We start from the raw sequence: 13,997 nt of genomic DNA on the forward strand, positions 1-13,997 counted from the left end.
GTGAGGGGAAGTCACATCTAATTTGGTATGGATGCACATCCCATCACCGCCTTGAACTTGGCTTTTTGGGCCACCAAAATACCCATCACCCCTGCCCAGAGAGGTGGTCCTGGCAGAGTGGACTCTGTGTAGTTCTGGAAACGAGCAGCACCTCTAGGAGCAATGACTCCTGGTGTGGAGGGGAGAGTTTCCTTGAAAAAAAGCATAAGAGACAAAACTGAGGCAGAGCCACTCAGAAGTGATAAGATGAAGGATTTAATGGAATGAATGGAGAGGTCCTCAAAGTCCATGTCGGAGAAGAGCTTCTGTGACCCTCCACTCCAGGGCTGAGTCTCTCCTGTCCCACCCACTGCAGCATTGGGGACTCTCAGCTGTTTGAATCAGCTCCTGTGTGTGCTCCCCAGGAGACAAATAAGGTGCATCACTGACTCCACACTGTTTCTGGAGACCCTTCTATGGCAGCCCCTGCTGAGCCCATCAAATCCTCCAGCGGAAGAGAAATCAGCTCACAAGTCCTGCTCCCCTCAGCAAGTGGAGAATCCTTGAGTCATCTGACAGCTGGAAGGAGTGTATGAAACAATCCAGGGAGCCAGAGTGGCCCTAACAATGGGACTCTAGCTCTGTCAGCATCAGGAGGCCGGGTCTGGTGGAAGGAAGGGGCTGCCTCGTGCCCAGACTGAAAGGTAAGTCCTCATCTGGGCAGACCAACTGGCGGAATCTCTGAAAGACAAAGTCGGATGTTGAACAAGGGTGTAGGGGTGGATCGGGCTCAACTACAGCCTCCTCCCCCAAACTGCACCCCCAGCAAATAGCCCCTTTCTAAGTAGCCTTCCAGCAAAGGCAGCACAGAGGGGAGAGGCAGGGAGGAATTTGGTAATCACGTCTGGATCTCAGGCTGAATGATTCCCAGTTCATACACGTAGGTCCTCCCCCTACTGGGACACCAGCCCCTTAAGTCCAGGGATGCCCTAGAATAGCCCCAGTTCCCACATTCAGATATGACAATTTAAACAACAGTTGAAAACCACCTTGGCTGTTTAAACAGCAGCTGGGAATCCCCAGGACTTGTGTGGGACCCAGGGAAAATTCCCTTCCATGTCCCTGACTAGCGCTGTGATGCTGCCAAAACAAAGTCAGCCTCCCACGTTATCGACCCCAGCTTTTACACCTGAGCCAGCTGGCAAGTTTCAAATGCAGACCAACCCCACAATGCTTGAGAGCAGCAGCACCCAGCCATTGCTTCCTCATAATCAGGGCTGTACACATCCAAAGGCCACTCCTAGGGTGTGCAGAACGGCACTAACCCAGCCCCTGTGGACATCAACAGGTGCTCTGCCGATGGAAATGTCAGCAAAAAGCAGAGGCTTTTCTCCACAGACAGGGAGACGACAAAGGTTACGGACCCAGTTCTTCCTTACAGTCCATCCCCATGCACTGCTCTAGGGGATGAAAGTTGGTGAAGAAAGCTCAGGGATCCCCAAGTCCAGAAGGTCTCTAAAGCCAGCTTAGGGGAGCCTCATGTCAGGTAGAGGACATTCTGGAGGGAGGTGCATGGTCACAGCACGCTGTGTTCTGGCCCAGGAGAAAAACAATGCAAGAGCATCCCTGAGGCTGCTCTAAATTACACCAAATGCTGTGTAGGCACCTGGCTGCCTCACAACACAGGCAGTGTAAAGGTGGCTTCAAGCCTCCATTGATGCCCCCACCACTCTCCATTCCAACAATGAGATAGTGGTGACTCAGCAGAGGACCTAGAGGTCCCAGCATTCGGCCTAGCCTGCATCATACACTGGGATCCATAGTCCCCATGAGCCAGAGCTCCACACCTGAGATGAGGGCAGCCCACAGGCTATCTGTAGACCCCAGTGGACTGCGTTTGGTCTCAGCCTGCACCTGGTCTCCTATCAGCACTTCCCACAAAGCTGTTTTCCTACGGCATTTGACAAGTGATGGAGAGCCAATAACTGCGAGGCACAGCTAGTTCTGTGTAGCCCTCCAGCCAACTTGAATTCAATAAAGCCACTAATTCTTTACAGTAATAGACTGAGCTCCAGTAATTTAATTCTACACTCCTGTTATTAACCCACAACACACCAATCACACCTCAAGAGGCTGTCACTTCAATATGCCAGTGACCTGTAAAGCCCCCCATCACCCCACTGTGGCCCAGATCCCGCACCCGAAGCAGCAATCTCACCTCTCTCAGGGAACCCTTGATCATGGAGAGTTTGTAGACAATCCAGAGAGGGATGCAGACCATAGACGAGAGAGCCAGCAGCCAGCCCAGGGTGTCTCCCCACCAGGGGTACACATACTTCTTGTTGTAGGTCAGAGGGGTATATTTAATCAGAGAAAACAGGAAGGTCGCCTGGGGAGGTGGAAGAAGCCAAGAAGAGAGGAAGGGGAGAAGCAATGCCATTAGCCAACATGATTTCCCTTCTGAATTCACACCCGCAGCAGGACTTCCTTGGGACAGACAGTCCCTGAGGGGCAACAATCAGAGCATCCATCAGACCCAGTTGGGTGCTGCTGCCCCTTCAATTAGTGTTTATCATCTCAGCCAAGAGTTCGTCCTAGCAGCAATCCCAGACAATCTGTTCCCACCCCTCCAGTTATTCCATCCCCACTCACGGATGTCCATGGTGATCAGGTAGACCACACAGCAGCAGCTGGGTTAGAACCTTTGGCTTCCAAACCACAGGTTGCTTCAGCTAAAGTGGGAGTCCGCTTGCTAGGGGTATGTCTACACAGCCAGCAGAAACCTGCTGCAGCGAGTCTCACAGCCTGGGTCTACAGATTCAGGCTCATTCTATAGCACTAGAAATAGTTGTGCAGACATTCAGTATCGGACTGGAGCTCAGGTTCTGAAGCAGAGCCTAAGCTCCACCCCAAATGTCTACACAGCTTTTTTTAGTGGCATAGCATGAGCCTGAATCTGCTGACTCTGGCTCTGAGACTTGCTGCCGTGGGTTTCTGCTGGCCGTGTAGATGTACCATAGGTGTCAGTAGCAGTAGGGTTCTTACCTTCTACGGATCAGTTGCTGGAGGACAACGTGATGGCCACACTGAGCCAGTGAGCCATTACAACCTGGCCTGCTCCATGGGAAAGTGCTTACTACCTGCTCAATATGTCCCCAATACAGGGGTCCCAGAGCGATCCATTTCTCCACTCCCACAACAACCTAAACCAGCCCCACTCCTCTCTCCGGCCCCCAGACCAATGGTCCCCAGGCTCTCACCATGCAGACAGCTGGCGTGATGAAGAGCCAGCAGTATTTGGCAATAGGCCCTGGCCTGTAACCAATCATGTCTTCAATGTTATCATAGAAATGATCAGCACCTGAGAAAGACAAGGAACGAGACCCTGTTAACAAAAAGGAACAAGAGTAATGGTCTGCATGACCCAGAGAGGATACTGACCGACAGGAAGACCCATGTGGAGAGAAGGGAGCTCAGAAATGGAACATTATGGGTAATACAGATAAGCGCAAATGGGAAATTTGTTAGGGTCGTGGACTTCCTTGCTGGCATGAGGCAGCTTCTCCAGCCAGCTCCCCCAGGGCTCTGCTGTCAGGAAGCTCCCACCATCTAAGTCCCTGGGCACTGAAGTGAGAACACTTTGTGCTACTGTCTGTAAAGGGTTCCAATGGGCCAGGTTTACTAAGGGGATCTGTGGCCTGGTGCTCTCAGGGAGAACAGAGAGACCAGCCCCAGTGAGGGGACAAGAGTCCACTTAGGGATTCAGAGTCAGTGAATACTTACCATACACCCAGCCAATACAAAGCGTCTCAAAGATGGCAACGAAGAGCAGGCACATGCCACTGGCAGCGTAGTAATCGAAGAGCTGGAAGATGTACATCCCACCCTGGGAGGGGCCAAGCAGGGAGAAGAGAGTGAGAAAAAATCTAACTAAGGGACATGTCAAGCCATTCAGCAGGAGAAAGAACCAACTCAGGTCTTTGGCGCCTTCCTGCCCTGCCAAGCATTCCCCTTATAAGCCCAACCTGGCCAAAACCTGATCTGCACTGGGGACCTCTGTGGAAACCCTGTTTTCCCCAGATCCCATCCCTGCTCTCTCTGCAGCCTCTCGTTTCCAGGAGAGTATAAGTCACTGTCCAGGAGTTTAGAGTTATTTTTAGGACAGTCTGAAAAAAATAAGCCTGGTAGTGGGAAATGGGAAAAGAGACCCACAGGTCAATATCTCTAATGTTCAAAAATCAACTCAGACTCCAAATTTGCACCCAGATATAACTGTGAGTGCAATTTTGCAGGCACAAATCATTGATGGCCCAAATTTTAGCTGGCTTAGTTGCCTAATTCTACAGGCACTGCTACAACACGGGCCTGCAATTAATTCTAGGTGCAAAATTGCAGGTGAAAAATCAGGGGCAGCTTTTCAAAAATCAGGCCCAAAGAGAGACAGAAGGAGCCAGAGAGAGAGAGAGAAACCCACACACAGGAATCACCCCCTCTCACTGCCAAAAGGGAACCTGGGCCCAATTCTGATCTCACACCAGTTTTTACGCCAGCAGAATTCTATTTACTTCCATGGGGCTAATCCCAGTTTACACAAATAGACATGAGGTCAGAACCAGGCCCAGCAGTTTACTGTACACATAGTGCTCATGAGGGTCCCATCAAGTAAGGAAGAAAGGGATAAAGATGCTCCAATAGCCTTCAAATGAGACGGGGTAGGGCTTGATTTGCATGAACCTCTGAAAAGTCCTGATCTTCAAAACAGTCTCTCACAGGCCAGCACAGAGCAATGGTCCACAAGAGTTTAGGACAAGCAATGAAAGCTGCACTATCCAGTTGAAAGAATATTTAGTGAGGCAGCATGTAAAACCCTGTGCTGGAACTGGGCCACATCATCACAGAACAGCTCTTGTAAAATACACCCCGGAATCCTTACTGACCACTTGGGTCAGGACTCCCCTTTAAACTCTTCCCCAAAGCTGCCAACTCCAGCAGCACCTTGCCCACTAGTCCCATGCTGAGATTCAGTACTGAAGTAAGAGGGCAGAGCACCACCTACTGAATCAGTAACACCACTGCTTGCAGCACCTGGGGTGCACCTTAGAGGTCTCCCATCTGAGCACTGACCCAACACTGCTTATCTTAGGAGAGCACATAGACTACAGCCCCAGGTGGAATTGCTGCAGCTGGGCTCCTAATCCAGCTACAGGGTCTAAAGTCCTTTTTCTGCCCAGAGGGATTTCAGTCAGATGTGACTGGAGCACCCTATAGACTGTGAGCTACAGGAGGGATGGAGCGAGGGATTCCTGTCTCTGAGCTCTACCTCTGTGAGCATGACCAGTCCTACAAGGTAGGAGAGAATGGAGACAAGCAAGATGAGGATCTCACGGCGGTTTTGCTTCCGGAAGATGGTGGGGTACATGTCGATAACAGCTGTCACCAGGCTCTCCACACAGACGAACTAGGAAGAAGAGAGTTCACACACCTATCAGCATGCTTTTACTACGCCAGCCCGACTGGGCTTCATTGCTCCACGGCTTCTTGCTCTCAAGACAGGTTTCCCTCAGCCAGGAGAGACTGCACACATTCAACATTGAGAGCTAGCCCCAGCCGTGCCATGGCTGTCCTGGGAACTTCCATTCACATCCATGCCTCAATCCCTTACTAAGGGTGTGCAGCTGGAAACCAGCACTAGGCCATTTCCCAAACCCCCACTAGGCGTGCTGCTGAAATCAGCTCACAGCCTTCCCTCCATGCGACAACAGCTGGGCTCTAAAATCCATATCAGTGCCATGCTGAAAGTTCCCACTAGGGGTTGCTGCTGAACCAACCACAGCCCTGACTCCAGAAGGTATTGCTGAAAACCAGCATCATGGTTTCACAGGACATCTGCTCAGACCCCTTCCCACACAACGGGCTGCAGCTCTTCCCTGGACTGCAGGAGCTGGATGGAAGGAAGGGGCTCGCAGTGAGCATGACATTATTATCATCATAGCACACAGACACTCCAGCTGACATTGGGGCCCCATTGTACCAAGCACTAGACAAATACATAGCGGGACAGCTCTGGCGCCAGAAAGTTTACGCTCTAGATAGACCGGACAGGCAATTGAGGTGAAGTTACTGGCCCAAGGTCACACAGCAGGTCAGTAGCAGAACTGGGAATAGAACCCAGGTCGCCTGAATCCCCGTCAAGTGCCCTGTCCACTGGGCCCGTCCGTGTGTCTGAGCCCATACTAGATTAAGTGAGAGCTGACTGGGGCACTCTACTGTCTGGACAGGGGAATGTGCTTTGCTACCTCAGAACTTGAACCCAGCACTTTCCCTCACCACCTGGCCATTTATCAAGTGGAATGTGTTGGCTGTCAGTTTGAAGGGAAGCTGGCCAGACAAGAAGGAAGCACTCGTGTCCTGTCTGTGCATCTGTACCTGGCTATCCAGTCCCAGCAGAACCACCATCAGAAAGAAGCAGCAGGCCCAGAGTGGGGAGAAAGGCAGCATGACGACAGCTCGAGGGTATGCAATAAATGCCAGGCCAGGCCCTGTGAAAAGAGGGTCATTTATAGTAGATGGCAGGGACCAAATCTAGAAGCCATCAGCTGCACCATCGCCCTGCCAGGCAGTGAGGAAGAGGTCACCAAAGCAGAATCAGGGAGATTAGCAGCTCAGAACTGGTCTATGGCACCCACCCACGTGCAAAACACACCCCACCTTCCCCAATGAATTCACTCCTGGCACTAGGAAGCACCATTCAAGAAACAGTGCCTCCATTGCTGGCTGAGGAAGATCAGAGAAACCAGAGCAGGCTACAGCTCTACTGCCAGGAGTGAGGGCAGACGAGCCACAGCAGGCTTTAGGCTCCACCTCTATGGCTGGGGCTCCCAGCTGGTGGATTCCTAATGTGCGTGCAGAGCAAACAGGAACTCAGATCTTAACGTTTCATGCCACAGGCCTGGTCTACACTACGCGTTTAAATCAATTTAAAGAGCATTAAATCGATTTAACGCTGTACCCGTCCACACTACAACGCCCTTTATATCGATATAAAGGGCTCTTTAAATCGATTTCTGTACTCCACCCCGACGAGAGGAGTAGCGCTAAATTCGATATTAACATATCGGATTACGGTTAGTGTGGACGGAAATCGACGTTATTGGCCTCTGGGCGGTATCCCACAGTGCACCACTGACCGCTCTGGACAGCAATCTGAACTCGGATGCAGCGGGCAGGTAAACAGGAAAAGCCCCGCGAACTTTTGAATTACATTTCCTGTTTGCCCAGCGTGGAGCTCTGATCAGCACGGGTGGCGATGCAGTCTCAAATCCAAAAAGAGCTCCAGCATGGACCGTACGGGAGATACTAGATCTGATCGCTGTATGGGGAGACAAATCTGTTGTATCAGAGCTCCGTTACAGAACACGAAATGCCAAAGCGTTTGAAAAAAAATCTCCAGGATACACAGCGCTGCGTGACAAGCGTAACGGGAAGCCAGAGACTCAAATGGACGCTCATGGATGGAGGGGGTACTGAGGACTCCAGCTATCCCACAGTCCACAGCAGTCTCTGAAAAGTATTTGCATTCTTGGCTGAGCTCCCAATGTCTGTAGGTTCAAACACAGTGTCTGGCGTGGTTCAGGGAATAGCTCCTCAGTTTCTTCCCCCCCCCCCCCCCACGTGAAAGAAAAGGGAAAGAAATCATTTCTTGACTACTTTCAATGTCACCCTATGTGTACTGAATGCTGCTGGTAGACGCGATGCTGCAGCAGTGAAGAGCAGTATCCGCTCCTCTCCCTCTCCCCCTCCCTGGTGGTAGACGGTGCAATAGGACTAGTAACCGTCCTCATGAATATCTAACATGTTGACATCGAGGCCAACATTGCTGGTTACTCCCAGTAGATAGGACAGAACGGCTAATAACCAGCTTCATCATAGCAACTGGGGGCTTCAGCCCCCTCCCTTTCCTGTGTAAAGAAAAGATTCTGTACTGCCTGGACTGTCATAGCAGCAGCATGCTGTGCTCCTCTCCCCCACACCGCTTAATGTCCTGCCTGGACTATCATCGCGCCGGGAGGCTGCCTCCCCCTCATTTTATGTCACTAATCAGTGTTTCTTATTCCTGCATTCTTTATTACTTCATGACACAAATGGGCAGGACACTGCCACGGTATCCCAGGAAGGTTGGGGGAGGAGGGAAGCAACGGGTGGGGTTGTTGCAGGGGTACCCCCTGTGAATACTGACACGGAGCAGCTGTGCTCTGATACACTGGTCCTCTAATACACTTGCCCCTTATTCTAGGCAGGACTGACTCTATTTTTAGAAACCATAAGGGAGGGATTGACTCAGTCCCAAGTGAGTCAATCCCAATTTTGCTTTTGCGTTGCACCCCCGGCCGATTTCAGCCAGGGGCACTCATGATAGCAGCGGACAGTACAGAGGGGGAGAGATAACCGTCATCTCATTGCCAGTTTTCTCCGGCAGTAGACGGTACAGAACGACCGGTAACCATCTCTGCTATCATTGCAAAAGCAAGTGAATGCTGCTGTGTAGCGCTGGAGTATCGCCTCTCTCTCCGCGGCATCCAGTACACATACGGTGCCGGAAAAAAAAAAAGCTGAACGGGCTCCATGGTTGCCGTGCTATGGCGTCTGCCAGGGCAATCCAGGGAAAAACGGCGCGAAAGGATTGTCAGCTGATGTTTTCCCGGAGGAAGGAATGACTGACGACATTTACCCAGAACCACCCGCGACAATAATGATTCAACCCAGAATTCCAAGGGGCGGGGGAGACTGCGGGAACTATGGGATAGCTACGGAAGAGCTACCCACAATGCAATGCTTCAGAAATCGACGTTAGCCTCGGACCATGGACGCACAACGCCGAATTACTGTGCCTAGTGTGGCCGCATGAAATTGAATTTATATCATCAGTTTTATAAAACCGATTTTAGCTAATTCAATATTATCCCGTAGTGTAGACGTGGCCAAAGATTCACACGCTGTAACCACGTTGGGACTCAGTTTATTTAGCTCAGAAGAGCTGAGTTGACCCTTCTGGGATTTGAACCTGGGGTTGCAATTAATCTCGTTTCATTGTGCCTCTTAGGGGGTCAGCAGCTTTGGGACCCACCTGAGTCACTGTTCTCTGCTCTGCTCTCTTTACAGGAGCTCTTTTGTCAAGGACAATGCAGAAAAGGAGTCCAGGGTCAGTGTTAGGTGACCAGAGATTGTCCCACATTAGCAAAGGCCCATTCTATCCTGCACATTGCTCTTCCTGCGCACTGAGCCTACTCACCTGACTCTGCTACTTCAGAAATAGGCACACCTTGTTCCTGCGCCATGAAGCCCAAGATGGAAAAGATTGCAAAGCCAGCCACAAAACTTGTACCACTGTTCAAAAAACACAGCGCAATGCAGTCCCTGGAAGGAGAAAAGACAAGCATCAGAATGGGGGAACCAGCCAGCCAATCAGACAAGAACATCAGCATGGGATGGAAGAGGGAGAAGCCATTCAAAAAGAAGTATCAGTGAGGCACAGCAGCCAATGAGATGAAAGCACCCACAGAGACACGCACATATGTCTATATTAATCATTTCTATGCAGATGTTTAAGCAGATGTCTTGACAGTGTGTGGCTGTGGATTCATCTGTGGATAAATATAGGACATGTGCATCTTCACATCATAACACCGATGCTGCTTCTTCATCCCACATACTGACAGCCTCATAACGTCACAGAGCCTAAAATAAATTCAGAACTCTTTATTTATAAGCATCAACCTGTCTGTCTCTAGATCAGGTACAGCTGGCCCTCCATTACCACCATGTCTGTGTCCCTAACGATCTTTATTTAGCCTCAACACCCTTATGAGGCAGATATTCTGTCCATTTTATAAATAGGGAACAGAGGCACAAAGAAACTTGCCCAAAGTCATACAATGGGTCTGCAACAGAACAAGGAGTAGAACCCAGGTCTCCCATGTCCCAAACTAGAACCCTAACCACTAGGCCATCCTACTTCTTATAGCAGTTGCTATACAGAATTAGACCTGTGACCCATCTAATCCAGTATCCTTGCTATGACCGTGGCCAGTACTGGATGTACCAGAAGAAGATGCAAAAGCTGCAGAGAGAGTAATTGTAGGATGACCTGCCCATAAGGGAAGTTTCTTCCCACCACAACCCAATCAATTAGTGGCTGTCTGATAAGTTGAAACATAAGAGTTTGTATCCTATCTAATGTACCTGTGGATAGTCTCATTGCTTATATAAATGCCTGATTCTTTTTTGAACCAGTCAACTTCTGTCCCCAAGAATATCTTGCAGCAGTGAGTTCCACATGTGACTCACATTAGGATTTTTGCAATTTTGTGGTATCAATTTTAATTCATTGCTTTTCAGTGCCACTGGCTGTCCCCTGGTGATGAGACATGATAAACAGAAGCACCCAATTCACTTTCTCTAAACTATGCATTTTGTATACCTCTATCACATCTTCTTTTATTCACCAAATCTTTAAACTAAACAATCCCAAACTTTTCAGTTTCTCGTCATACTTGAGTCTCCCCATGCCTCTAGTCAGTCTCACTGTCTCTGAACCGCTATGTTTCTGTTCTGTCTTTTAGAGACGAAGAGACCAGAACTGAACACTACATTTCATGAAAGGCCATACCATTGATTTCTATTAATTTATGGCATTTACTATATTCAGTATTATTATCTATATCAGGGGTCAGCAACCTTCCAGCAGTGATGGGCCAAGTCTTCATTTATTCAGTCTGATTTAAGGTTTCGCGTGCCAGTAATACATTTTAACGTTTTTAGAAAGTCTCTTTCTATAAGTCTATAATATATAACTAAACTATTGTTGTATGTAAAGTAAATAAGATTTTTAAAATGTTTAAGAAACTTCATTTAAAATTACATTAAAATGCAGCGCTCCTGGACCGGTAGCCAGGACCCAGGCAATGAGAGTGCCACTGAAAATCAGCTCGCGTGCCGCCTTCGGCATACGTGCCATAGGTTGCCTACCCCTGATCTATATCCTTTCTTTGTATAATTTGTAGCCAAGGATTTAAGACATTAAGTATATTTAGGATATAGAGGTGAAATGTAAGTATTAGTTAATGTTTTAACACCTGGCCTACAGGCGTTTAAGATATTCAGTTTAGTGACACAAGGCCTTAGTCCTGAAACAGGTTGACATAACTAGTTGACTGAAAGAGAAATGTGTACCAGCAAAGTGTATGATTACAGTAAAAAATGTGTTAAGTGCTGATGGTCTGGAAACTATGCATCAATAGATTGAATAATAGGTTGCAATGAGCCAGTTAACACTGCAAGATGCCCAACAGTGACATTTTGCAGGGTTCTCTAATAACCTTAACTTGCTATATTAATTCATTGACATAGATGTTAATGAGAATAAAGGGAACTAAGGAAATAGTCTATAGAAAATTGGACATCCCTAAATTAGTGGGATGTGGTAGTATGAAAAAGGAGATTGAATCCCTTATGCGTATATATGGGTCTTAGCAGACGTAAGTAGAACTCAGGATAAATGGGTGTCGACTTGCCTGTGTGCTGGGAGGGTGATGGGTGGGGAGACATGCATGGGAAGATGGCAGGATGACACCAGGTGACTATGATGGTGATGAAGATAACTGACACTCCAGGGTCTGCCAGCAGGAGATGTGATGCCACTCAAAGGGCTAAACACTTTACCCTCTCTATCTGCTATTGTATTTCAGTGTTTGTGGGATTGGTTTATCTGCAGAGTGAATTTGTTAATAAAGGGACTTGTGATAAATTGCAATTGTTTCTTGTGTGCTTCTAGGGTCTCTGATTCTAATGGAACTGATAATAGCAGCCCTCTGGAGATGCTGTAGCCCTTTGGAGACTGAACCTATATTGACCACTACGCTCTAACAGATTAATAAATAAAATTAATGAATCCATCCATCGACAAGGCTGTAAAGCTAATGCTGCATTTGCTTTGCAGACCCCCTGCACAATGAGTAGTTCTCTTCATTGATCTATCCACAATAACACCCTCCTGTTTTTCCAGAAAATTTACAGTTAATTTAGGACACACAAGGTGAGAGCAGTGCAAATTATTCATTTGTACATAAATTAGTTCGCATGTGTCAAAATTGAACAACATCTGCCATTACGTTGGCCAATCACCTAGCTTGGTTAGGTCCCTCTGACGTTCCTCACCATCTTGTCTAGTTTTGACTGACCTAAATCGTCTTGTTGCTGTCTCACTGTCCACCCCATTTTCCAAATAGTTAGTGACTATAAAGAACAACACTGGTCTTGGTGATCTATGGGGCACCCTGCTGTTATTTTTTTACCATGTTGAAAATTGACTGTTTATTCCTATGTAAGTCCCAGGCAGAATGTAGGACAGATCCATGAGAAATAAAGCTACCTAGGGAAGAGGATAGTATGAAGGACTGGCACGAAAATAAAGAGCTATTCATCTAGCACAGCTCAGCAGTAAAGGAATGTTGTTACTATTTAATGGCTAGATGGTTAAATGGCTTGAATGGAACACCACCACTTTCTACTTCAAAGGCACCTTCCATCTGAGGCTATCAAAGTTCTTTACAACCTTACTGTGATGTAGGTAATTATCATCTCCATTTTGCAGGTAGGGAAATGGAGACACAGATAGATTGCCTGTGTTACCAAGGTCACACAGTAAGTCAGCAGCAGAGCCAGCAAAATAACCCAGGTCTTCCTGTGCCATGCCTCAAACACAAATCCTTTGTTCCTTCCTCTGCCATCCTTCTTCCCCTCAAATGAGATGGGGGCTCTCAGTCCAGTTCTCACTGGACAGGTGTCCATGCCACCACAACTGGCAGTGAACCTAATCTTAAGGGGAGAAGAGACTGCGGCACCAGAGTGTAAGCTCCTCAGGGCACAGCACCACCCATGTCTTTAGCTTTTAGAGAAGCACCATGCAAACCTACAGGGGGCACAATAACAACAAACAAATTCTAATATATTTAAAGACAAGAAATCCCAGTTTAAAGAGTAGTTTAACTGACAGAGTACGGGGGACTTGTCTGTATATAAATGTAACACCCCAGTTTTTCCCATTTCGTACAATTCATCTGGATACTGTGCTGACAGATAAACATCACATCAAGATAAAAGGTGTTCTGATTGGTGAGTGGGTAGCATTCTGGGGCTGCACGAGCCTTTCACCAATGGAGACACGGTTACAAATGTTGGAAACATCTAACGTGAAAATGACTTGGCTCTCACATTCTTCCCCACCTGCGCACTTCACAAGACTACCAGACAACTTGGTACAATTTAATAGGATTGCCAGTTTCTGTTCAAGGATAGCCCACCGCTAACTAGAACAGCAGTGGGAAGGCTGCATTTTAGGAGTCAGATGCATTGGCAAGACTGAATGTGGTTTCCAGGACTGGAGTGCCCGTGGTTGCTGTAGGACAAGAGTGAAGTTTAGTGAGAGTTGTGCGAGGAACCAGGACTGCAATAGCAAAGAGAATTGCATGGTGAGGATTGACTGGAATGGCAGAGCTTCAGGGGGAAAGACTCAAATCAAATACTACCAGCAAATCATTTGTGTGTGTTCTAAATCATAGAATCGTAGACTGTTAGGGTTGGAAGAGACCTCCGGGGATCATCTAGTCCAGCCCCCTGCTCAAAGAAGGACCAAAACCAACTAAATCATCCAAGCCAAGGCTTTGTCAAGCCGAGCCTTAAAAACTTCTAAGGATGGAGATGCCACCACGTCCCTAGGTAACCCATTCCAGTGCTTCACCACCCTCCTAGTGAAAAAATCCACTCACAAGCTTTTGTAAACAGGAGAATGCTTCTGTTTAATGGCACTGTAAGCAGAGTCAGGATGAGCTGTACCCTGACATCTGGTGGTGAAGTATGGGAAGTGTGGAAAGAATGTCTGGAATGCAAAATCTCAAATATTTGCATAGGCACGCCTACCCCATCCCAGACTGCCGAGCTGTGGGACTGCTTTGTGACAGAAA

At 48.1% G+C, this 13,997-nt stretch overlaps 1 protein-coding gene across 4 annotated transcripts in view; it reads right to left on the bottom strand.

Annotated features, from left to right (window-relative positions):
• Positions 1 to 235: 235 nt before the first annotated feature.
• Positions 236 to 13,997, bottom strand: part of SLC6A13 (solute carrier family 6 member 13) — a 62,182-nt gene continuing 48,420 nt past the window's right edge. For all 4 annotated transcript variants that reach the window (XM_032796725.1, XM_032796723.1, XM_075069374.1 and 1 more), the window contains 7 exons: positions 9,269 to 9,393; positions 6,406 to 6,518; positions 5,300 to 5,437; positions 3,763 to 3,865; positions 3,240 to 3,340; positions 2,198 to 2,368; positions 236 to 720 (listed from right to left, as the gene is read on the bottom strand). In XM_032796725.1, the coding sequence (XP_032652616.1) occupies positions 601 to 720; positions 2,198 to 2,368; positions 3,240 to 3,340; positions 3,763 to 3,865; positions 5,300 to 5,437; positions 6,406 to 6,518; positions 9,269 to 9,393 (871 nt within the window). In that variant the 3' untranslated portion in view covers positions 236 to 600. The remainder of the gene's footprint in view (positions 721 to 2,197; positions 2,369 to 3,239; positions 3,341 to 3,762; positions 3,866 to 5,299; positions 5,438 to 6,405; positions 6,519 to 9,268; positions 9,394 to 13,997) is intronic.

The sequence above is a fragment of the Chelonoidis abingdonii genome, chromosome 1, assembly GCF_003597395.2.
Source record: "Chelonoidis abingdonii isolate Lonesome George chromosome 1, CheloAbing_2.0, whole genome shotgun sequence".
Classification (NCBI taxonomy): Eukaryota; Metazoa; Chordata; order Testudines; family Testudinidae; genus Chelonoidis; species Chelonoidis abingdonii.